General features: G+C 39.3%; 1 protein-coding gene across 1 annotated transcript in view; it reads right to left on the bottom strand.

Annotated features, from left to right (window-relative positions):
- Positions 1 to 6125: 6125 nt before the first annotated feature.
- LOC139138454 (uncharacterized) overlaps positions 6126 to 27093 on the bottom strand; it is a 35188-nt gene continuing 14220 nt past the window's right edge. The window contains exons 2-5 of the mRNA XM_070706840.1: positions 9322 to 9464; positions 8601 to 8829; positions 7454 to 7618; positions 6126 to 7252 (exon numbers count right to left, since the gene is read on the bottom strand). Coding sequence (XP_070562941.1) covers positions 6897 to 7252; positions 7454 to 7618; positions 8601 to 8829; positions 9322 to 9464 — 893 coding nt within the window. The 3' untranslated portion in view covers positions 6126 to 6896. The remainder of the gene's footprint in view (positions 7253 to 7453; positions 7619 to 8600; positions 8830 to 9321; positions 9465 to 27093) is intronic.

The raw sequence follows: 27093 nt of genomic DNA, 5'->3' as shown, positions 1-27093 counted from the left end.
ACGCTTGCTAGCCTAAACCATGATCACGCTGAGTTTTTACATGTTCTTCTTTTTTTTAAGAGGTACAGGACGAAATGACAATCTCTGCCGACTGTAGGGGCGTTAATTGGACCGGAACCACTCTGAGGTCAACCGTACCCCTGTGGTTTACTGTGTTGTCGTTGTTGCTCTGTCCAGCTAAAGTTCACTGACCGTTCGCTATTGTTTGATTTGTACCTGTGCAGGCGTTTATGCCGAACTCAAGTATGTCGAAAAATAATAGCAAAAATCAAAATCAAAGCAAGAGTGAAATTTAGGCTCTGGTTTCGGATTTGTAGAATAGGGTATTGCAGTAACCTGTTCCCTGACAGCGGACACAGCTCTCTGAAAGCATTGCATGTGAGAGTTCAATGACCTCACCGACCGTAAAGGTATTCTACGCAGAGCCACAGCAGGCTGTCATCGCAAACTCTTGTTGAAGATTGGCAAACACTTTGAAGATAAACCTATATTTAATAAATTAATTTCCCATTAAAAATTAATTCCTCGGTCACAGACCTTAATTAACGTCACTGTTCGCTGTGTGTATCACTGGGTAGTCGCACGAAAACATGGACGCGTGCTCTGAGATTTAACTTGGAACACCCTCCTCCGTCGTACGGGCTATTGCCCCAACTTACAACTTTGAATCCTTCCCGTTTAAGTCTGCAAGAGGCGAAGGTGAAAAACACCTTGAACGGAAATCTTGAAGAATGAAAAGTCTCCATATTTTCGACAAAGTTTACATATTGACAATATTCCCCCGCCCCTTCCCGAGCGGGGACAGTGCACTTGCCCTACGTTTCTATGGCTATCAGTTCACTATCAGTATTAATCGTAATTACCTGCACAGATAAATTATTTTGACGGTACTGATTGGGCGTAACCGGATATAATACTTGAAGTAACATGGCCGCACTCACACAAAAAACCGCATTACCTTCAATATTTATTGAAAATGTTCAAAAAATGTTTCATTTATAATTTCATCTACCGATATCTACATTTTAAAAGTATACGATATTTCCGCGTGCTATAAAACGTGGGTGGATCTGTGTGTATGCGCCTTTGCCTGTTCGGTCAGTACGTGAATTCACAGTCAAATAAATTTTTCTTTTTATCTGTGGTGAATTGAAGCTATTGCCCTCCCTAGGAGGCCATGCGTTACTTACTCCCGTCTACCGATGGCTGATAAATATAAATCAATTTGACAACAAGACCTGTAAGTAACCTGCGTTTGGTGACCGCAGTGTGTTGGCCAACGTCCACTGGTCATGCTGTTCGTGATATGCGTTTGTGACCGATGTGAAATGCGACCTCCATACTCTCTCACCAAGTACTGCTGGACAACGTTAACGCACGGAAGTGGTCACAGGAAATTCCTGGAAGAGCACACATGGAACACAATCATTATCATGGCATTCACCAAAGGGCACCGCCAGCGTTGGGTGTTCGGTCGCCGACTCTCAGTGTCCTGCTGATAGAGATTTTTTCCACCGAGTATAATGTGCTTTTGAACGTACAGCCAGCCACTCTACGACAGTATCTCGGTGAACTCAGATAACTTGTGAAAACTGCTACACAATATGAGCGCCACGTAGAGGGGGGTATGCAATCATACCCAGACTTACCGCGTTCGAGTTACTCTTACGGTACTCTTGTTCAAGTTATCAAATGGCTACAGCGTTCAAAGTGTGATACAAATCCTTCTAGACTCCTTTTTTATGTCGATTTATGAAAATTTGAACAATTTTCGAATAATTACCCTATATTACACCTATTTTCTCGGTCCCGCATAAGATGAACATGACAAGGATTCAAAGTCAAGAATACATAAAATTTATCAAGATCGTACCCTAAACATGACCCGGGTGCTCAATAAAAGAACGTTTAGACGCCAGCCCGTTAACCATGTATTGTGGTTTACAACGTGGTTTTTGTCGAAATTCCTGTCCCTTTGATGAACGACCCGGTCATCAATGGGGATGGTAGACTTTCACATTTGCGACATTCTCTGCATGCCATGGTGTATGTAAACGGTAATATTTGTACGTGTATTGTGCGTTGCATGCTACAGCATACTACATGACGCTTTATTCCGGTAACTCTGCTCTGCGTTATTCGCCTGTGCAGAAAAATATATCGTGCTTGGATGTCACTAAATGTGTGTTTATCATCATCTTAAATCTTATAAATTTGTTTATATCACCCAATACCTAGAGAAACATTTTTTGTCTATTTGGTACTGATAGACAGTGGAGCCAGAGTCTATGATTTGATGAAGTAAACATAGCATGCTTTGGTCGACCGTGGCGCATATTTCCCACATTTTGTTTTTCCTGGTTTTTTAAAATAATTTCGTCATATTCTAGTGCAAGTAGTTCCCACAGTGTATTGACAGCGACCGATATACGAGTTGGTGGACTTTGATTGAAAGAGTCCCACTGCACTGTGGTCAGTGGTACGCCGATCGGTATGTCGGTCATGTGATCACAGTGATATCAATATCGATAGTATTGCGCCATCATTAGGTCATTCCTAGCTTTCGCTCATCAAGGTGCATATCACAGGGGCGCTGTGCACGTGCAGTGAAAAAACACCTTTTCTATTCTGAGAACTTGGACGAGAACCCGAACTGATATGGAATTACTACGGTAATCAGTTGATCGACTTGAGAGACAGGGGCATCCCCTACATGTATGACTAAGAGTCGATGGGTGGTGATGTATTCTCAACGGCATTAGCAATGACTCACCCCTTTATCTGCGCATGACAAAAGCTGGACGATGTGTCGTGTGCTTTCTTGCAAGCGCAATCCTAGTGGTTTTGTTATCGATATATCAGGTGACATTGTTAGCAAAAGGTATATCACTGGAAGATCCGAATGACGAAGCCCTTTGCGTGTTTTCTATACGCTGATAGGCAAAGACAGAAAGGCTTGCTTAACAAAGCCTAACAAAAACTTAGCGGTAAATTTTACCCTTCAAGAGATGTGAATCGCGATAGGCGGCAATTACCTGTGTGCAAGAACTCATAAGTAAATTTATGTTTACTCTAGCTTAGTGCAGTAATTTTTCCCATCAAAATTTTTGTGCAACACTTTACTGCTTTTTATGATTGTTTTCGTAATTATTTTGATAGTTTTGGCCCAAATTTCATGGGCTTAAGTATTTGATCAAAACGAAAATATTGGAGGCTTAAGTATTTGATCAAAATTTTGAAAAAATCAGGAAAAATATTTGTCTCGGTTATATTCAATGTGGGTGACAAAAATTAAATTAGCGCTAGGGGTTAACTTATCGCAGGGTTTACCATTCAACCGTCAGTAATTTATGTTATTCGGAAAACCGCGCGTCTTAAGTTGTTCGCTTTATACTGTTTGGTTTTATCGGACGCGATACTCGGGTAGCCCCATCTCGCTTCCATGGTCTATGTATAGCATCACTACCTGTATCGCGGTCAGCCTATACAGCACTATTACTGTTCCACTGCATATAGCGTTGGCTAAAGTTGAGTACGGTTTTTGCTTATCGAACTCTGAAAACGGTTTTTGTTTACGTTGAACGATAAGAGATACACGGGGACTATTACAAATTATTCTGTTGTTCAACATTCACAGAAATAGACTAAGTCAGTAGCATAGCTCAAAATATGGCCGCAAACAGACCCGTCAAAACAAAGTGTCGTCAACAGACTTAAATAGGGACCCAAGGACTGTTCTCTCCTTATTTGTCAATAAACAGTATGGTTATGTTTATACTTCTGGCAAATCAATAATACCCCGAAGAAAACACCGTGGTTTTGCGAACGGGCCTTTAGAAAATGCCATTCAATATATAATGACGACTGCTATAAAACTACAACTGCAGCAGGATGTCATAACTACTGGTGTAGATTATATTGCTGTAAACAGATTAACCAAAAGTAGTCCATTAAGGTTAATTTCAACTTGAAGGTTTTACTCTTTAAACAGGGACATTTATTCCTGTGAGGAAAGTATGGTGAAATGTACCGAGTAGTAACCTTGCTTACACTATTTATTGTGTGCCGATAATGCACTGTTATTGTTGGTAAAATAACTGTAGTCTGGACTAGAATTTAGTTGTCAACAATAACAAAGCAAAGCAGGCGGTGTTGATAAGTCAGACACGTGCGCATCGTCGTAAACTAGCTGACCCCCTTACGGCAATTGATGTCAAAAATAACATTTATTTCTCCACTTATGCACGACAAAATTCCAAATGGGGAATAACCTTGATGACTGATATCGGAGTCAAGGTGATCAATAAATCCCGGGGCCCACTTTCCTTTTTCTCGTCATACCAAGAAATCGAATGTTTATTCCTGTGTCTGAAATTAGATTACAATTTCTTTCTCCCAGCAGCCACTGAGATGAGAAATTTCCCACTCGCTATACTTAGGTACTTCTGGTAGAGTGTGCTATGAACGAAAATATTGGAGGTTGAAGCTGGTCTTCTGGTTGAAATGCACCTCACGTGCACGCAAAAGATAGATCACGAATTGATATCATTTAATGAACGTACAGCGTGCTTATCCCTTAAGGGTTTGAAAGAGAGCTGTCAAATTTATCGTGAGCTTGGAATAGTCGACGGAAGACTTTAGTTTTATTTTTAGGCTTTCCTGAATGGCATGGTAAGTAAGTAAATTAATGACACTAGCTAAGGGACGTTTGCAACTATGCGGACTTTCATCGTGGGGAAGAGAATGGTTAAATGAAAAAGAGAGAATAAGTATACGTGTCGTGTGGTGGCGTGCTTTCTTTCACCTCAACGCTGTTTGCTTCACTCCGGTATCAGGCGTTGCAACGAAGACACCGGTGGCTTTTTTGTCACGAAAATCTATCTTTCTGGTATTTAAAAAGAAAACATACACACATGTATATTTATAGATGCACAAAAAATAGAACAAGCAACAACCAGCATAACCCCTCCCTTCCCTCCCTTCATTCATCCCTCCACCCGTAAGAATGTGTCCATAATTACCATAACGTGAGCAAATAAAGCGAGCGAGACAGTGAGAGCAGCCATTGTAATCCCAAAGGCTCGAAAAAGTTTTTTCCAAACCTGTTCATATTACCACTAGAAATGTGTCATTCTTCCAACTTAATTTTTAATTTAGCAGAACAAGGCGCACGCTGACAGCTCGAAAGACAACAGCCCGCCGTGATTAGAGCCCTGCATTCGATAACCCCGCTCTAGTCGAATGCAGCAGCGTAAATACACAGTGCGTTTCACCTAGGTACCGCAACTCAGCGTACGAGACGGACACAATCAACGTACAGAACACACGATTAGCTTGGGTATCACGGACACATTTCAAAGCCACCGACTCGTCGATTTATTACAGTAAACCAGCATGGGGCAGCCGCTGTCTAGACTGAGAGATAGACAGTTGACCAGACTTGATCTACAATGTAACTTTTTCTTGTACAATTTCAGCTAAGAGTTCAAGAGGTGAAGGTATTCTCAACAGAAATTAACTAAAAAGCCATACATTGTAGATCAAGTGTATCTCTCAGTCTAGACAGAGCGGCTGTCCCATGCTGGTTTACTGTAATAAATCGACGAGTCGGTGACTTTGAAATGTGTCCGTGATACCCAAGCTAATCGTGTGTTCTGTACGTGGATTGTGTCCGTCTCGTACGCTGAGTTGCGGTACCTAGGTGAAATGTACTGTATTAAGGTAGTATGCTGCTCAAAAGTGAAAGACTGAAATTTTGCTAAAAACTCAAGAAATCTTTAACCATACTCTTCAAATCAAGAATAAAAACTGGGGGTCAAGAGAAACAAATTTACACTACCCCAGATTTCAAAATGGCTGCCATCCCTGTGTTAACTCGAGGGAGCATAATAAAATTTTCGGTTTTCGAAATTTTTCTTACGCCAAGAGCTTTAAAATGAGCCCTCTCAAGTGATTAGTAGATAGATAAGAAAAAAATTGTAAAAATTTGAGAGTCCGATTATCTGTCCCGAAGTGCTTTGACCTCAGTTGATATGCTTCTAAGTTTGCGAGGAGCGTTTAATTCATGCCGCAACTCCAAGTTGTCCACTCTACGCCGCAAGTTTTGAGGCTAACAACAAACTGACTTGATATGTGGTAATAACTTTATACAACAACAAACAACGTAAAAACACTGCACATTCTCTCAGGCTGTAAACAATGAAAAATGAATTCAAATACATCGTGTTATGGGATATATACCTGCAAATAGTAAATGTAAATTATAACCCTATTCTTGCTTGCAGAACGGATATCACGCTTTAAAAACACTCAGCAACGTTACAGGGATAACAACAGCTTTTGATGTTGTTAACATGGTTGTTGTCGTTTTTGCAATATGCTGAAATACGAAGTACCAGCCTGGCAGACTTCACGCACTGAATTGTGTCCAGTATGCAATGCTATTGTCAACAAATGAATTATAGTCAGGACTAAGTTCAAAGGTCAACGGGGATTCGATATTAAACATAAAGGTTGCATTGACAAGTAGGAAAAAAGGCCTCTGGACATGATTTTGACCAGATGAAGAAAACGAGTATTCTACATTAAATCAGATCAAAAACAGTTAGAAGTATCTGAAAAGTTAAAGATAATAGAGGTATAAAACACGACTTATAGCAGTAATACACGTCTGTGAGATGAGGTACAGAAAAAAATCTGAAAGTATATCAACAATATTTCTATATAGTACATTTCGTATCGACACTTTGGTATAAAAGCTCTGTCAAGTCACCATGCTATACTGTGGTGTACAATGACAAACATGTGTTTTGGCGTTTTCGGACGGCTGGGAAAAGTGTTCTCGTGACGTACATTAATCAGTCACTAAGATGTGAAATTCATGAGTTCGCAGCTTGCTAGCACTTTGACACACCAGACTCGCGTAGAGGTCGTAGGTAGGACAGTCTCTTGGGGACGAAAGACTCTTCATCGCGTAGCTCAGCTGCTCGTTCAGAAGTTTCCAGCGAAAGGTACCCTGGCTCCGATGCCGACGGTGATGGCGCTATTAAACTGGAATCTGGCGTGTTCGCAGTCACGGTATCGATGATTGTGGTGTTCGGGGTGGTGCAGATTCGGACGTGGTTTGGCTGGATTTTCGTCTCGTCTTTCTTCAGCCGGTACACACAAACAACCACGATGACGATACTAGTCAAGAGCAGGAGAGCAGCCACCGTGATGCAGGATATCGCAAGAATTGACAAACCGTCGCTTTCTGTACAGGAGATCAAGAAAACTCACTGTTTAGTCTGCGTGTCACATTTTCCTTTCAGATGTGTCAAGTCTAGTGCATCTCCCTATGTGGAAGACATTTTGTCGGAGTGTCTATAGATCAAATAAAAAATATACAAACTTAACTTGTGTCATTTCACTTGTAAATTTAATTAGAGGGTTAATTATTTAGTCACTGGGGTACCTTGTGTTTCTTCAACCCTTGGTTGGCACGGTGTGGTGCACAGTTCATCTTCGCCGTTTGGACAGTTGTCATCACAGTCACAGGTCAACGAAGCATCGATGCACACGTCACTGGTCGAACAGTAATACCTGCCATCATTATCATCGCCATCGTCTTCGCATGGACCTAACAATACACCAGGAAGAAGACGGGAAACGAATATGATAAGCGAAACAGTATGAAAATCTCACTTCTCTTGAGAATTCTACGAAAAGAGTCTTACCATGCAACTCAAACAAAACAAAACAATTACTCTTTTATCGAGATACCAATAAGATCGAACTTCTTGTGATTTTACTTAAAGTCTGTCAATAATATCATCCACTCTAACAGAACAAGTAAGCTTCCTCAAATATACAAAATAGTTCGTTTCTTTGCACCTGCACTATAGAGGGCGCTGTTCAGAATAGGACCTTCACCGGTGTGTTCATACATTTTCGGTTGCTTTACTTATTTACAGTTATGTGGACATGGCGCTTGATGTTCATGGTAGACATACCTACCATCGAAGTAATTATTGGTGAATAAATTTTACTTTCCTCTCAAAAAGAGTTTGGTGGCCACGGTAAGGGTTTGTGTTGTGGAAGTCCTTGGTGGTACGATTTCGGAAGAAGACTTTATTTTACTAACTGTGGTACGTTTCGAGTGAGTGTCACTCATTTCTACGTATATGAATGGTTGCGAAAAAGGACCAGTTACATGTAAGGACCAAGACCTTAGCAGGCTCAAGGCCGTTAAAGACTGATTGTCTACTTTGAAAAGCATGTTAAAGTGAATTATTGTGTGAGATCACGTGATTTGGTCAGTTGTCTTCACATACAGAAAAGTTATCTGTCTAAGAAGGATTGGACCTATGTGAAGTTCTTAATAATCTACAAGGTTTCGTAAGGATTAGTTTTTGATCAGCGAAGAAATGGAGGAATTATGTTTCATAAATGTCACTTTCACGAAATGCCACAAAAGTACTTGTCAAGGTCATGTCACCTGGATCGACTTCATGATCCTAACACCCCCCCCCATATCTCTCTCTCTCTCTCTCTCTCTCTCTCTCTCTCTCTCTCTCTCTCCTCTCTCTCTCTCTCTCTCTCTCTCTCTCTCTCTCTCTCACCTGTATGGTAAGCTGTAAAAACTAGGGCGAAACCTGCCCTGACGGATGTAGGATCGGTTTTCAGTCGCAACGTTAGTACGTCACCGCTGGACGTGACGTCAGAGATGTGTTCAGTACACCTTCGGAGTAGAAGATTGGAGTAAAACGACGAATACCCATCATACACTTCGACAAAATCGGGGCAGGTCGGCATTCCCGAGGGCGATGATTCCATATCAATCCATTCAAACTGTAATTTCAAAGGGAATAAAAACACCACATGCTGAAATGTAATTATTTTCACCAATAATCTTGTGACCACTGCACGGATTGGATTTCCCAGAGTACATTGCCGTAAGGGATCTTGGATCAAATGACACTGAGAGATTCACGAATGTTTGCGACTCAGATTTTAATAGCTTCCGCTGGATATAAGTTAGTATTTCCTTATACATGGCAAAAGCATGGGGAAAGTTCCATAAAAACACGACGAGGAGACTAAACATGCATGCATATAATTGAATGTCAGCGTCTATAAACCGAATATTCTTAGAGACTCGTCTTATGTATTTTTATTAAATCATGCCAAATATCGGTTGAAAACAAACTCACGGGGCATCCATACTCATTCTGAGCTCAAAGCCATATCCCGGGGCATAAGTCCAACTCCTTTTATAATTAGCAATTTAATACTGAGTATTCTACCTTTGCAGGGCAGAAATTTTCAACAAGTTAAGCTTACCCTGAGTGTAAAGAAGTCAAACCCTTCTGGTGCCTCTATTGTCAGCTCACAGTCCACGTTGTTGCCATAGTAATCGCTCTTCTGTGACTGAAGGCGATCGCCTACACTTGTAATCTTGCTTCCACAGTAGTCATCCATGAACACTGTAAGAACACGAAGAGAATCAAGGGTGAAAATTTACTACAACCGGAGGACCAATAATGCAGTTTATTTAAGGTAGTATGCGCTTCGAAACTGAAAGATTTGAACTTGAGCTCCAGCTCTCCTCAATGAAACTTTCAATCGCTCTCTTACCAAATCAAGAATAAAATTCAGGGGGTTACTTTGCAAAGTTTGGTACTAGAAAAGCAAACATAACATTCAACGATATTTTCAATTAAAATGGCCGCCATCACTGTGTTAACTATGCGGGGATAATTAAAATTTTCGATTTTCAAAACACTAAGACGGTGTTTTCTACTCCAAGAGCTTTTAAATGAGCCTCAATAGGTGGAGGACCAGAAAAATACAGTATAAATTTGAGAGTCCGAATTCGAATATATGTTGAAATTCGCTTTTGAAACTCGCTCTATTTTGCGCAGCTTGTTGTCAAACCAAACGTGGTAGTCGTCTTAATAAGTGCAGATGCTATTTTTATTGCAGTAGATGTCATCGGATTAATTGCAGTAGAGCAATTAAAATTGCTACCTTGCTTTATCTGCCACTTTGATCACGTGACTATATTTGCGTATCATGAGCCTTTCTAAGACTTGAATTTCGGCAGGAACTGTCGCTGTATCAATCAAACCCTCAATAGACTGAGATAATGCTTTAACTTTCGCTCAATCTTTCCTTGATTTTACTTTTAACCATTGCCTTTCGAAATTACGGTGCAAAATTTGGTACCGGAGAAACAAATAACCCGACTTTTGAGAATCAAAATGGCCGCCCCAAGTGTTCACTCTATGGGGCGAAATAAAATTGTCGGTTGTCACAAAAATAAGCCAGTGAAAACTTTATTTACTCCATGAGCTTGAAATGAGCTCTAACAAATGGCAGACCGTAAAGATATTGTAAAAGTTTGAGAGTCACAATTTCTGTCCCGTCGGAAACTCTACTGACAGAGGATGCAAGGACACTAAAGTACAAGAACCACCAGCAGCTGTCTATTTTCGTCTAAGCCACATTCAGCATTCAGCCTTATTGTTATCATACACAGGCTAAGGCACATCGCACTCAACAAGAAGTTGACCTCTGATCTCTGAGCTCGCGGGCGGAGAACCATCAATTATTTATTCTTTGGAATGACGTATTCATACGAGTACCATAAAGTGATTAGTCATACTGTTTTGCCCGCATTACATTTTAGGTCTAAATAGTTCCGCGTAGTTACGATAAGTGTGGTACGGATCGTCTACACACATTTGTTTTCGAGAAAACAAAGGTAAACAAAAGAACCACTCAAAGCATGTGGTTACCATTATCCACTACACACAATTGGGACTGTAGTAACTTCAGTCGGCTGGGTTTGAAAGCTTACAGTCTGAACACGTCGTAAATAGACAGTCGAGTCTGTATTTTAAAACTAGCTACACAAGATTGTTTGTCATTTATATATTTGAATGCAGTGAGATGAGATTGCTCATATATATATATATATATATATATATATATATATATAGATATATATATGTATACCCTCTATACGCACTAGTGTGGCCTGGCTTTGTACAAGCAAGCTGGCGAATCCAGCGAGTTCACTGAACCAGTCACGGCATATTGTTTAGCCAGCGAAGCACTATGAAATAGTCTATTATATATATAGCGGGTCTTTACGAATTGATAACCGTATGCCATGACAGTAGACTATGTATGGACTCCCAACTGAATGGTTTGGTATGAATTATGCATTGCCAACGAAAGAGAAATGCGGCGAAATTATTATATTGATGAACATGAAGTTTGCACTCAGAACCCAAGTAACATGGCGAGTACGCCCCCTCTCAAAAAGGGATCAAGTTGCCTTCTGTAACTATAGTTTAGTTATTTTCGTTCCCTGTGAGAAATCATTTATCATGTTTTTTCTCCCGACCGAGTAAACCGTGGTGAGCCTTAAGACACAAATTCTAGCTCTGTGTAGCAGGGCTGTGTGTTGTTATGGGCTGCGTCTCCAAGGTTGGAGGCACAGCCGGTATTGATGTCATACATAGCCCTGCCACGCAGAGCAAACACCATGTCTATGGCGCGTAATGCATGCCAAAATTAACATCCGTTTTCTTACACCACTGACCGAATTTTTCCACTAGTCATCCACATTCGGCTTGCCGATTTCTGAACCCACTCACTGAATTATTCAAGTGGTTAGCGATTTCTGAACCCACTTACTGCATCCTTCACGTGGTCAGCGATTTCTGACCCACTCACTTAGGCCTACATTCAAGTGGTTAGCGATTTCTGAACCCACTCGCTGAATTCTTCATGTGGTCAGCGATTTCTGAACCCACTCACTGAATTCTTCATGTGGTCAGCGTTTTCTGAACCCACTCACTTACATTCAAGTGGTTAGCGATTTCTGAACCCACTCACTGAATTCTTCACGTGGTCAGCGATTTCTGAACCCACTCACTTACATTCAAGTGGTTAGCGATTTCTGAACCCACTCGCTGAATTCTTCATGTGGTCAGCGTTTTCTGAACCCACTCACTGAATTCTTCATGTGGTCAGCGTTTTCTGAACCCACTCACTGAATTCTTCATGTGGTCAGCGTTTTCTGAACCCACTCACTGAATCCTTCAACTGGTTAGCGATTTCTGAACCCACTCACTGACATTCAAGTGGTTAGCGATTTCTGAACCCACTCGCTGAATCCTTTAACAAGTTAGCGATTTCTGAACCCACTGACCGAATCCTTCAAGTGGTCAGCGATTGCTGAACCAACTCACCGAATCCTTTGACTACTTGCCTACATTCCGCTAGGCACCTCAGCAGACTTGATATTTTTTTCTATCATAATCCGGTCACTCAAAAAGAGACCCGTCAAATTCACTCACGGATTCTTAAGGTGGCTGACCATTACGCTAGGGGGTCTTTATCAAAGCTTGTAAGATGTGACCCGGAAATGAATCTAATAGATACTGAATCGCATGGTTCGCATGCCCAGCCCGCCTCACAAAACGTGTACAATGAACAGTAAAAGGAGTGAAAAATGACTTCTTGTCCGGACCAGAAGTCAGGCTTTCTTGACACACAAGACGAAACGTAATGACACGACCGTCAATCTACCCAAGCACAGTCCCTCTATAGATAGAGGGACTGTGACGCAAGTTTTGTTTTACTGTGGCGTCCATAGAAACCTATGCTCTTCGAAAAGGTCTGGTCAATCGAAACTGGAGACTCAGCCAAAGACGCGCAAAAGTTCGGCGAAATACTGGAAAGATATAAATATGTAGGTGTTTACAGATTTTCCGACTATAATGAGCCGTGCAAACAAACGTCTTGAACAGCTAAAGTAACGATGGATGGAGGCAGTCGATTGTAAGCTTTATGCAAGGCATTGCACGTTGTGACCGACGGTACGGAGATCAAGTTTGCTGAATGAATTGAGAGAGAAAAACATATATAAATAAAAATTCAATATTTCACCATCGTAATCATTGAACTAGTCGTTTCTTCCATTATGCAGTATTATGAAAATGTCGTTGAAAATAAATGACGGGACTGCTTCTGCTCTGTCTACTCAAACGAAGTTTGGTGTACGGCCGGCGGGCTACGCTGTATGTACAGGATAGGCAATACATGTACAGCCCATCAACTTCGCATATCGTTGCCGTAATTGAAAATGCATAGAAAGGAACAAATTATATCTTGAATACAGTATAAAGTCTTACTTAGTAAATTTAAAAGTATTTCCAAATAATATCAAACGTAACGGGTATCTAATCCTCATAAGGACTACCGTAGTACAATAACCGGCTAGATGCGAGCACAACATTAATGGCGCCCCAGGCATGTTAGAAGTTCGAACACAAGAGAGATCCCGGCCGGCCTCACTGCAAAGTCGTCCCCGTGCACACCCGGCCCAACAGAAAACTAACCTCTTGGTTTGATTCTGTTGTTTACTTATTTTTAAAGAATTCATGACACATATATCTGCACAATTTGCTTAGGCTGTAGTCTAGAGACGTTCGGAGTGAGCTATGGCGTACCGCTAAGCATGGACGTAGCCTAATATTCGGTCCATGCGTAAGGCAGGCCCCAAATAACGTTCTGGCTATCGACACGATGATCGTGTTGGTAAGCAAGAAAAAGCACCTTATCGACACAATCATGATAACTTGCCATTAAATGCAAATTGTACACTTATGTCACCATTTTGCTGTATCAGATGGTCTCAAATGTATGGCTTTCGTGTTGAAAGAGTTTCCTCGTGTGACAAAAAGTGTGTTCTCAATAATTAGCCTTAGACCCACGTGTTCAATTGACAATTGAATTGCTGACATCGCTTGCTAAAATCCTATCGCTGTTTCATATTAACAACCATTGAAATCGTGTTCGCGATCTCAATTTTTCACGTTTTCGAGACTCAAACTGCCCCCCTAAAATGAATTCGAGAACATATACAAACAAAATTGCAGCTTCAAACATACAACAACATGAGGTGTGTGGATTAATGCTTCCCCCCCAGCAAGTGTGTTCGAATCCCACTCAGGATGAACAATTTTTTTCTTTTTTCTCTTTCATTCTTTCCGTTATTTTGTAATTTTTCTCTTCTCTCACCCTCTTTTTTTCCGATTTGTTCTCTTTTCTCGTTACAGTCATTGCATATTGACAATGTCCGCTGATCTTTGATGGAGATTCAGAACTTTAAATTTACAAAGTATCATGCCTTTAGCTATAAGGAAGACAAGTGCGCGGATACACATTAAAGTAAATTTACTTGCCCAAAGTTCTGTATCCTCTGAAACACAGTAACAGTACGTTTTTAAACAGAGGAGAACAAAATAAAATCATTCGCAGGTCATTCAGCCAGCGACCGTGGACATTTGCCCGGGCAGGGCGCGGCATGGCCCCAGGAATTTTTTGGGACTGTTGGCTGATGAGAGCCTCTTATTATACGACACTTAACTATTCTAAGGTCTTAAAATACGTTAAGAACATTTCCTTTTATCGTTTCCTAGGAATGTTCCTTGTTTTAACTTAGTTATACCACTCTCCGCCTCGTGCCCATTGTTCTAACCATGCTCTCTAATTTCCATAACCGAATATTTTATTATATACCACCTGGCTTTCTTTTGTTAAAAACTGTCCGATTTACTAGTAAATCGGACACTTTTAAACAAAGGAACTTGTAAAATGGACACTTTTTCAACAAAAGAAAGTCACGTGGCGACGAGTTAAAAAAAACAAATGCGAGACATTATACCAGAAGAAATTTATTTCACCATCAAGTACAGAGTAAAAACACTTTAAAAGAATCACCGGACTGAATTAATTTTGCACGACTGTACGTCTCAAAATCAATTACAGGTCACCGTGAAATAACGGTATTGATTGCAAATATCACTTCTGTGTTAAGGTTATTGTCATCACGATCATTCGAAGCTGAAATTTAAGATTTCAAAGTCAGTTATCAACACTGAATGTAGAGGTTTCAATCGCCTTTGGTAAAGTTAAATCTAGCTACAGGCAGTTAAATTACGATATTCAATTACCATATTGTCGTTTTTCTGAAACCGTACGATGACGAGAGCTGTACTTCCATGCGAGCGATCACTCGTGCAAGGCATGCTGCAAGACGTATACATGTGCGTTGTCAACAAACCCGCGCGGCAATCTAACTCGATCGGGCAGTATTTAGGGACGGACCATTAGATCTTGGGAGGGGGTGGTCAAAAACAGAAAAAAAAATTTTCAGAGCAGAAAGTTAGGAAAAAAAAAATCTTCAAACTAGTTTGCAAAATAAAAAAAAAATAAATAAGAAGACAAAGGCGTAAAAAAAAATCTGCAAAAGTCTTTAAAATTTTGAATTTTTTTTAGATTTTACCGACAGAAAGCAACTTTCTGTATTTTTTAGTACATCCTCCCACATTTTTAATTTTAATTTATACATTTAGAGTGACTGTATCCCTTATACTGGAAGTTGTGATTATCTTATCTTTTCAGGACTTTTGTATTCTGATCACTTGAAAATTATGAAATTGTAGAACCTGTTTTCTACTTGTTTCCTGCGTACAAACCAAGCAGGTACACTAGGTAAAACATTGAAACTATGGTATAGTTGTCAAGACAGAAAGTTGTATTTGCCTTTTAAGATCAAGGTAAACAGATGCAGGCCACATCAGTTTCATTTTTTTCACAGCATTTTATTGCAATGATGAATGCAAGAATGGGTGAACAAGTAGAAACATGTCAATAATGATAAAACAACATATCAAGTCATTATGTATTATTTTGCTTTTAAAAAGGCATTTTCAATTCTTTTTTCTCAAAAAACAGCCTCAAATAACAACAGCAACACATGTTTTAACATTCAACAATACACTACGTAGAATGCCATCTATCCAACAAATCCAACACAAAAACACACAAAAGGGATTGAACTTTGAAAGTTTCTCGATAGCAAATACTGAATAAATCTGCATGGTTAATCATTTTTGTGTAGCAAATTTCAAAGAAATTGGACAAGCCCTTTCAGAGAATACAGATTTTTGACCATGAATGGCATAAATTGCCCTAAAAAGACAAATATTGAAATTTCAACACATCTATACACATCCAATCAATTTGGACGTGCTGCTACAGAGAAATAGATGTTTTGATCAAAAAAGGGCAACAATTGCTCTAAAAACACAAATATGCAAATTTAACTATATTATTTAGCTTATTTTAGCTTCTCAGCTTGTCAAAATCAATTGTAAATCATGAGATATGCATGATGTTTGGTGGGGTTAATGTAGGCATTTCACCACGCAGTAGAAAGGGAAGCCAGGAAACCAAAATAGTCAATTTTCAAAACTATAGGAAGCTACTGAGGAGCAAGAAGACCATGTTTCAGAGGAAGATGTGTAATCCAAAAAAATGCTCCCAAAGTGCCACAAATAACACCATTTTTATCTCTATTTTTCAAAGGTCCAACAGCAGGAGGGGGACACCCCCCTCCTGACCTCCCCCCCCCCCCGCAAAAATACTCCCCAAGTGCCACCAAATAACACCATTTTAATCTCTATTTTTCAAAAGCTCCCACGGCAGGAGGGGGACACCCCTCCTGACCACTCCCCGCAAAAATACTCCCCAAGTGCCACCAAATAACACCATTTTATCTCTATTTTTCAAAAGCTCCAACGGCAGGAGGGGACACCCCCTCCTGACCACTCCCCGCAAAAATACTCCCCAAGTGCCACCAAATAACACCATTTTAATCTCTATTTTTCAAAAAAGCTCCAACGGCAGGAGGGGGACCACCCCCAACAAAAATACTCCCCAAGTGCCACCAAATAACACCATTGTAATCTCTATTTTTCAAAAGCTCCAACAGCAGCAGGGGGACACCCCTCTCCTGACCTCTCCCCCCCCCCCCGTGACCGCTTGCGTGGCCGCTTGTGGTGCTTGGCACCACATCTTTGCCCTCTTTATCTTCAGACAGCGAAGAACTAAAAAGAAATTATAAATCTGAAAATTTACTCTGAAAAAAAAAATTTGCACAGCTAATCTCAATTGGAAAAAAAAAATTTCAGAAATTTACAATAGTAAAAAAAAAAAATTTCACAATTTCATTGTGACCACCCCCCCTCCCAAGGTCTAATGGTCCATCCCTTAGCGTTTGTATGTCACTATATACAGAAGCACAAATTTGGCTTATTTCTTCACTGAACAACATTTCAAGATGGATGAAAGGGAATAACATGTAATTTCGAACAAAAAAGGTTAAAAGTTAAAAAATAATGGGGCTTTAAGGCCTGGAAGAAAAAATAAAATAAAAATAATCCACTGACAGAGTGTGTTAGTTGACGTAAACGCACTTGTTGTCGACGTAAAACTCAGAGGTCAAGTAAATTTCGACGCCTTAGCATTCTAATAAAAATTGACACCACAATTTTTGTGACGACATTTGACGTAGGCATGACGCTGTGTGACGTAGGGGTCTTGTTTCGTGTCATAAGTAGAAACTAATGAAGTTGAGCTTAGGGAGTTCAGTACTTGAAGAATTCAGTGACTTGGTTCAGAAATCGCTAACCACTTGAAGGATTCAGTGAGTGGGTTCAGAAATCGCTGACCACATGAAGAATTCAGCGAGTGGGTTCAGAAATCGCTAACCACTTGGAGGATCCAGTGAGTGGGTTAAGAAATCGCTGACTAGTTGAAGGATTCAGTGAGTGGGTTCAGAAATCGCTAACTAGTTGAAGGATTCAGTGAGTGGGTTCAGAAATCGCTGACCACATGAAGAATTCAGTGAGTGGGTTCAGAAATCGCTGACCACATGAAGAATTCAGCGAGTGGGTTCAGAAATCGCTAACCACTTGAATGTAAGTGAGTGGGTTCAGAAAACGCTGACCACATGAAGAATTCAGTGAGTGGGTTCAGAAATCGCTGACCACATGAAGAATTCAGCGAGTGGGTTCAGAAATCGCTAACCACTTGAATGTCAGTGAGTGGGTTCAGAAATCGCTAACCAGTTGAAGGATTCAGTGAGTGGGTTCAGAAAACGCTGACCACATGAAGAATTCAGTGAGTGGGTTCAGAAAACGCTGACCACATGAAGAATTCAGTGAGTGGGTTCAGAAATCGCTGACCACATGAAGAATTCAGCGAGTGGGTTCAGAAAACGCTAACCACTTGAATGTAAGTGAGTGGGTTCAGAAAAACGCTGACCACATGAAGAATTCAGTGAGTGGGTTCAGAAATCGCTGACCACATGAAGAATTCAGCGAGTGGGTTCAGAAATCGCTAACCACTTGAATGTAAGTGAGTGGGTTCAGAAATCGCTGACCACGTGAAGGATGCAGTAAGTGGGTTCAGAAATCGCTAAGGACGGACCATTAGATCTTGGGAGGGGGGTGGTCAAAAACAGAAAAAAAAATTTCAGAGCAGAAAGTTAGGAAAAAAAATCTTCAAACTAGTTTGCAAAATAAAAAAAAAATAAATAAGAAGACAAAGGCGTAAAAAAAAAATCTGCAAAAGTCTTTAAAATTTTGAATTTTTTTTAGATTTTACCGACAGTAAGCAACTTTCTGTATTTTTAATACATCCTCCCGGCACATTTTTAATTTTGATTTATACATTTAGAGTGACTGTATCCCTTATACTGGAAGTTGTGATTATCTTATCTTTTCAGACTTTTGTATTCTGATCACTTGAAAATTATGAAATTATAGAGCCTGTTTTCTACTTGTTTCCTGCGTACAAACCAAGCAGGTACACTTGGTAAAACATTGAAACTATGGTATGGTTGTCAAGACAGAAAGTTGTATTTGCCTTTTAAGATCAAGGTAAACAGATGCAGGCCACATCAGTTTCATTTTTTTCACAGCATTTTATTACAATGATGAATGCAAGAATGGGTGAACAAGTAGAAACACGTCAATAATGATAAAACAACATATCAAGTCATTATGTATTATTTTGCTTTAAAAAACCATTTTCAATTCTTTTTTCTCAAAAAACAGCCTCAAATAACAACAGCAACACATGTTTTAACATTCAACAATACACTACGTAGCATGCCATCTATCCAACAAATCACAACACAAAAACACATAAAAGGGTTGAACTTTGAAAGTTTCTCGATAGCAAATACTGAATAAATCTGCATGGTTAATCGTTTTTGTGTAGCAAATTTCAAAGAAATTGGACAAGCCCTTTCAGAGAATACAGATTTTTGACCATGAATGGCATAAATTGCCCAAAAAGACAAATATTGAAATTTCAACACATTTATACACATCCAATCAATTTGGACATGCTGCTACAGAGAAATAGATGTTTTGATCAAAAAAGGGCAACAATTGCTCTAAAAACACAAATATGCAAATTTCACTATATTATTTAGCTTATTTTAGCTTCTCAGCTTGTCAAAATCAATTGTAAATCATGAGATATGCATGATGTTTGGTGGGATGAATGTAGGCATTTCACCACACAGTAGAAAGGGAAGCCAGGAAACCAAAATAGTCAATTTTCAAAACTATACGAAGCTACTGAGGAGCAAGAAGACCATGTTTCAGAGGAAGATGTGTAATCTGAAAAAATGCTCCCAAAGTGCCACCAAATAACACCATTTTTATCTCTATTTTTCAAAAGCTCCAACAGCAGGAGGGGGGACACCCCCCTCATGACCTCCCCCCGCAAAAATACTCCCCAAGTGCCACTAAATAACACCATTTTAATCTCTATTTTTCAAAAGCTCCAACGGCAGGAGGGGGACACCCCCTCCTGACCACCCCCCACAAAAATACTCCCCAAGTGCCACCAAATAACACCATTTTAATCTCTATTTTTCAAAAGCTCCAACAGCAGGAGGGGGGACACCCCCTCCTGACTCCCCTGGCTAAAATACTCCCCAAGTGCCACCAAATAACACCATTTTAATTTCTATTTTTCAAAAGCTCCAACGGCAGGAGGGGGACACCCCCTCCTGACCACCCCCCGCAAAAATACTCCCCAAGTGCCACCAAATAACACCATTTTAATCTCTGTTTTTCAAAAGCTCAAACAGCAGCAGGGGTACACCCCTCTCCTGACCTCTTCCCAGTGACTGCTTGCGTGGCCGCTTGTGGTGCTTGGCACCACATGTTTGCCCTCTTTATCTTCAGACAGCGGCGAACGAAAAAAAAATTATAAATCTGAAAATTTACTCTGAAAAAAAATTTGCACAGCTAATCTCAATTGAAAAAAAAAAAATCAGAAATTTACAATAGTAAAAAAAAATTTCACAATTTCATTGTGACCACCCCCCCCTCCCAAGGTCTAATGGTCCATCCCTAACCACTTGAATAATTCAGTGAGTGGGTTCAGAAATCGGCAAGCCGAATGTGGATGACTAGTGGAAAAATTCGGTCAGTGGTGTAAGAAAACGGATGTTAATTTTGGCATGCATTACGCGCCATACCATGTCCAACCTTATGTACGGTGGGTAGTAATTTCACTGAAGCATTTATCAGCATACTACCACCGTCCGCTTGCATCCAGCTGCCCGGACAAGAGACCTTGGCAAGCGAAGATGAGTGTCTACCCCTACGGGCTATAATTTGCAAGTGAGGTGTGAATATATAGTGAATAAGTATATTCCCGTTAGTACAGTACAGAAAAAAACTGATACTCGTCACAAAAAATAAAAATAGCGCCAATGGCACTTGATCACAACTGGCACATTGTGAAACTACTCTATCTCTGGGTACACCTGTACATGAAATACTGAATGGGTAGGTGCGCGGGTTTGGAGTTTGTCAGTAAATGCACACAGAAAACAAAGTCCCGAAGTAGCGAATTCCAGCCATTTTCAAACCACACTGTTTGTCAGTGGGGTAAGCAATATTCGCAAAAATCACATTTCCAGGCTAATAGACTATGTTTTACGAAATCACACGTCCTTATTACAAAACCAGACATGAACTGAAAATGCTCACGTGTTTTCATAGATATTGCATTTGTCTGTAAATTTAAACTTTTGCCAATAGTTTTAAAGTTTTTTAAGCTGTGATGATCAAGATCATGGACATTATCATGACAGACCAATGACAACGGCCTTTTTATTTACAAATATGAATTCGGTGGAAAAAATGCTGAATGTCTTTGGCTTCTGGCATTGTATCAGCATTTACATAACAAGTGCAATTGATTGGTACAGTGCTTCACACTGTATAGGCCAAAGTGATATCACCATAAAGTAATGAAAAGCCATATACGCATTCTTTCAGAAAACCATTTTTATTTTTTAAGAACTCAAGTAAAGATAAACAACATGGCTATTTTTGATAAATCTTTCAAGAAAATGGATTAAAATGAGCCATGAGAAGGACATAGTTTAAATAGCAATAGAGAGTTAGTATGAGTAGTACGGAGAAATAATGGAGTGTTTTTGTGTAAGAGTAGTAAGGAGAAATTCCTCTGTATGAAAGTGGCTAACCAGTACTGGTCTTGCAAAGTGCCCTTGCTGAGTAATCCTTAAGTGTAATTGACATTACTGCAGAAATCTTTCAATTTTTTTTCTTTACAGTTGATTGTGAGATCATACCATTCAGTGCAAGGGGTGGTAAGCTGTCAAACTGTGAGCGTTTGGCGAGATTATTGTACCATCTCTCGGACTGAATGGTATGAACTCAATGTCAAGCTGGCGACGTCCTCGAAGCCCGGTGTCTTCAGTGTTTCAAAACGGCTGGAGAAAACATCAGGTTAACGTCAAATCAATGATATTTTGGGTTGGCTGGGCATGAAATAAACTGAACCTGTTTGTCCCACTTTTTCCTCGGGCAGTTCTCAGGCAGCTACGGGTAGTCACGGGCAGTAATTAGTATGACCGCAGTTTTTGATTTAATTCTATTTTACAATGCAATCCAAATTGGTTTGTGGTCACTATAGTATGACTCAAGTACACCACTTTGCATGCAATGGATGTTAGTGTAAATGTGATCAAGGCATGATCCATAGTCTCTTGTTGACTCCTCAATAACTTGTGTGTAGTTGAAGTGCTTTGTCATAAGTTCAGATAGTTGTCTTGTAGATTGTGTTTGCTTTTGTAAGTCAACATTGAAATCACCAATGATCACGGTTGGTAGATTGTACTCAAGTGTATGGATGAGCTGAAGAAGAGCATGTTGTAAGTTTGATGTAGGTGATGATGGTGGATTGTAAACACCAACAATTTGAACTAAACCAAATGTTGTTTTGTGTATTGCAATTAAGAAATCTGTATTAAAACAATGCAGTGTCTGTGGGGTAGCTTCAAGAGTGTTTCTTTGCTGTACATAACCATACCATGATATGGTCTGGTGTTGTTTTGACGGTTTTATCATCCTGTCTGAAAAGGTTGAAGTCTGCTATTTTGAAGTCATCATTGTGATCGCCGGTTTGTAGTCTTGATTCACTGCAAATTAGTACATCAGCTGAAGTTAAGCTGAAATCACTAGCAACATCTTGAAAATGGCAATGAAGAGATCTCACATTTTGATAAGTAATAATGAATCTGTTCGATATAATATATGGTAATGTGAAACAGAGTTGTAGCATGGAATGGGTTCTCATGCGTTGCATCTCTTGTGTAACATCAGTGCTAACTGATATTTGATTTTCTTGTAATGTGGTTATGTTGAACCTGTAAGTTTAGTCACTCTGCTTAAAGCAACATAGTGTACATGACACTGATTTCTCTTGTTTGCTGTACTGAAGTCCACAACCACATTGTTAAGTGTATCACCTTGACAACGATGTATTGTTTTGGCACTAGCTGGTCTGAGTGGAAATTGTTTTCTCACAACTTCTGCATTTTTGTGTCTTCCCACTCTAAATTGCCGTGATATCTGTAAAACTGGCGTCCATCTGTGAGATACTTTGTCATGTATTAAATGCCGTTTTTCACGTCGCAGGTTTTTGCCAACACAATCGTCATCAAATAAAATCCATAGAATAGTAACATGATGCAAATCAGGTCCATCGATGTATTTGATTACTCCTGGAGTACCATTTATCAATCCATCATTTACAGACAGATTAATGCAAAGCTCAATACGCTGATTTGTTCCAATTGATAATTTAGAAACTACCCCATTGTTTTTTGAGCAGGAAGCATGACAACAATACCTAATGTTTTGTGTTTTATGATCTCAGAGACATCGCCAATGACTGTATCAGTAGCAGGTATACATGTTTTTATTCCTGTAAGTCTGTCATATGCTATTGCATTGTGGTCATCAACAAGTCTGTTCTCGCAATAAAGATGTACTGTCGACTCATCAATAGATGAAGTTACTGACTATTCGAGTTTGCAGAACTTTTATGTCATGAGATGTATGCTTTCCCTCACGTATACGGTTGAGCAATTTAGCAAAATTCTGGTCATCCTTTTGCCTCATAATATCTGTTAATTCAAACATTTTGAACAGGTCTTTCCAGATGTTGACAGCCAATGGCCCATAATCATGTTGAAGGTCGTTAAATATCCAACCATCAAAGACAGGTTTTAATTGATATAAGTCGCCAAAGCTAACAACGCTGACACCACCAAAGATTTTATTGTTGGCCATTATCTGTTGTAGTCTGAGATTGATATAATTTAACATACCATTACCAACCATGGAGATTTCATCTATGAATATGACTTTTAAGTTCCTGTATTTTGCTTGTAGAGTATTAAGTCTTTCTGATGTCAGTGGTCTATAATGAAAACCTTGGGATGCAGGAATTTGAAAAGCTGAATGAATTGTAGTACCCTTAATGTTGTAAGCAGCTTTTCCAGTAGGTGCAACTAGTAATAAGTGTATGTTGTCAGGATTTCACCAGGAAGATTTGAAAGATATTTTAAAAGTACTTGATACAATGATTTGAGAACAAGAGATTTCCCTACACCAGCGCCACCTGTTACAAAAATATTTAACGGCTCTGTCCTTGTTTTCATCCAATGTACTATGTGATAGAATATTTCTTTTTGTTTCTTGTTGAGTTTCTGTAAAAGTGGATATAATTCATTATCAGCCATTCGTGGTTGTTGAAGATCTTCAATAATGGGATTATTTGTACTGATGCCAATGTCCTGTCCAATGTCATATTTAGAATGACTCTCATCACATGGTGCAAACATACTCAATGTGTCACTTGGCCTTGATCCTTCTAAAATGTCTTGATGTTCCTGATGTTGTGTATTTGGAGCAACATTATCAAACATATCAATGGCTGTGTTTTGTACTGCTTCAATAGCTTGATCTAATTCCTGAGCATTTTTATTGTACTCCTTTTCTTTAGAATCTACTTCAAATTTCACTTGCATGTAACGATCATAGTATGTTTTGCACCCTGCAAGGAGTTCATTTTCATTTCGCCAAGGAAAAACAACATTATTAACTCTCTGTAATGATTTTCTTTGTCTTTTTCCCTATGGAAACGAACATATCTGATAACTTTACTTTTGGTGCGTTTTTTATACACAAGGCCACGTATCTGATATATTGTGTTGTTTTCATCATCATCATCCTCTTCATCAGTTTTGTAGAAGTCATCATTATCTTGATAATGATCTTGCGGGTTATCTTTTAACTTTTGAAAACTGTACCATGCTGCCAAGTCTGCCAAGCACAATTTCTCAAGGGCTTTGGGCGCCTCTCATATTTTTTCAAGATGCTATCACTTTCTATGTCAGTAGCATTTGGACGCATGTTTTGTATGTCATCAAGAGGTTTCAATAGGATAACTCTATCATCAGGGGGTGATGTGTTAATAAATGTGAAGCCGCGTGAAGCTCTTCTTAGTCTCATTTGCATAACAAGGTAAACAGCTTCTTGAGCACTAACTTCAACATGATTAAGGAATTTGTTTCCTATATGCCTGACACTTTCTCTGATATCATGACATCCTTCCCTTGCTTCTTCCACAGCCCTACTGAGCAAATTACTCATTCCACGTTGAGCTTTACTAATGTAAGATGCGATGTACATGCACATGCATATGGATCAAGAATGAATTGAATGTCCATGTTTGCTCTCCAAGCTTTGAGTAGGGTTTCATTGTAGCTGTTAATTCTTATTTCATTTGGTGACCTCTTGAGGAATATTTTATCTGATGTTAGAGATGACTGTATTGCATTAATATAGGTTTGTTCATCAAGTTGTAGTTTATTTAAGAATTCAGAAAAAGAAAGAGTTTCTCCAAATTGTAAATCAGTAACAACAGTCTTGATATTTTCATAGTGCTTTTGAAGGATCTGTTCTGTGCTTTCATCAGTATCCATTGGCAATGGCTGCAATATCATTGTTCTTGGCATAGGTGGCACAGGAAATCCAAATCTGCAAACACATTGGCCTTTTTTCTTACAGGTTTTTGCATGTCTGTGCATTTGATAATTTATCATTCAGCGAAGGATTCATTACTGGTATCATTTGAACATGTAATATACTGATCTATGAATTGTGTGATGTCATCATCACTATTTTCACCATATTGTGGTGCATCTTTAATCCATACAAGCATGTGTATATGTGGTGATCCTCTTTGTTGGAATTCCACTCTGTAAAAGTAATCGTGTATTTCACCAATTGGATGATGTGAGCTCATTAGGAAATCATGCATAAATCGTTGAAATGAATAGTCAAAGTGTCGAGCACACGTAACAGGGTCAGATTTTATCAAATCAGATTTTGTATTCCAAGACATGTTCAATACATCGTCATCTGTGTATTCCTTGTTGTGAACTGTCCTTCCAAGAATTTTCAATAGATGTATCCATTTAGATTCTGCTGATGAAATGACATGAAAAATGTTGGAATACCAAGTTGACGTATCATGGCAAATATATCTTTCTTTGCACTCTCCCAGTATGGTGGTGAACCTCTAAGTGTCTTCAACACTCTGAATCCCTCATCAAGTCGAACAATTTTATCAACATTTTGTGGTGATTGAAGCTCACCAGCTGTTACTTTGCGGCCCTTCAGATTACATTTTCGCAAACATAATGTTGCCTTGTCTTTAATCTGCTTGATTTGTAATTTTTTTAGTTTAAAGAAAATGTTAGGCATCGACTTTGCAACTCTCCTATCTTTGTGTCGAAGTTCCCATTTACACAATGTACTATATAATACAGGGACTATGCGTTTCTTTTGTCTGGGTTGACCACAATATATTGTTGGAAATGAGAGCTCCTCAGAATATTTGTCTTGAAATATTCCTAGTGGTTTATTGTTCTCGCCTGGTGCATAACAAACTGCGCCATCAGAGTCTGTGTGTTGACCATATAAAGGTGACAGCATTGTATCCAGTGTGCCAGCAGGATGATCTTCCAATTTTATTTCTCAGTCCAATTATCATCATCATCATGATCATCATGATCATTACTGTCATCTTGTTTACATGTTTGTTTGTCAGACATGTGAGAATAATCATGATCGTCATTTTCCTCACAAAATTCCTGCCAATTGTGGTTTTCATCCTTTCTGCAAACAACCCAATCTGTAGATATTGTAATCAGTTCTGCTTTATATAAGGGGCTATTTTTAACTAACCAATTAGCTGCTTGTAAGACTTTCACTGGTCTGACATTCTCTACCTGATAGGCATGACTATAGCTAATCTTTCTTTTAAATTTGACAGGTATTGTCTGCGATTCATTTAAAGTTCTAGGTAATGTAGAGACAGTAGTTGATACATCAGCTATAACATTGACTATGTTACCTCTGAGACTAACTTGTCTACCTCTTGGCAATTCTCTTATTTGCATGAATGGAATGCGTAAGGCAACAAGTCTTTCTTCTAGTGGATGTAACTGTAACTCGGGGGGAATTAATGGAAATGACATGTTATTGGCCACAGAACAAGGAGGCAACTTTGACTCTTTTAAATATGAATAACAAGTTTTACATAATGGTGCCATATCATTATCTGTAGCCTGAGATGATGCAAAGGTGTTTAACTTTTCTTTAACATTATTGTAGTTCAAAACACTTTCTCTGTACCACAGCTGTTGGCAGCACACACATACAAAATTTGGGCCATTCTGAACTGCACCGTGAAAAATTTGTATCAGCTCTTCATAGATTTGCAGCACTACATCTTCTGTTGTTTAGTTTGTTTAATCTATCTCTCATTTGCTCTCTCTCT

This window comes from Ptychodera flava, chromosome 8, assembly GCF_041260155.1.
Source record: "Ptychodera flava strain L36383 chromosome 8, AS_Pfla_20210202, whole genome shotgun sequence".
NCBI classification, from domain to species: domain Eukaryota; kingdom Metazoa; phylum Hemichordata; class Enteropneusta; family Ptychoderidae; genus Ptychodera; species Ptychodera flava.
This window is presented reverse-complemented; position numbering and strand designations above follow the sequence as displayed.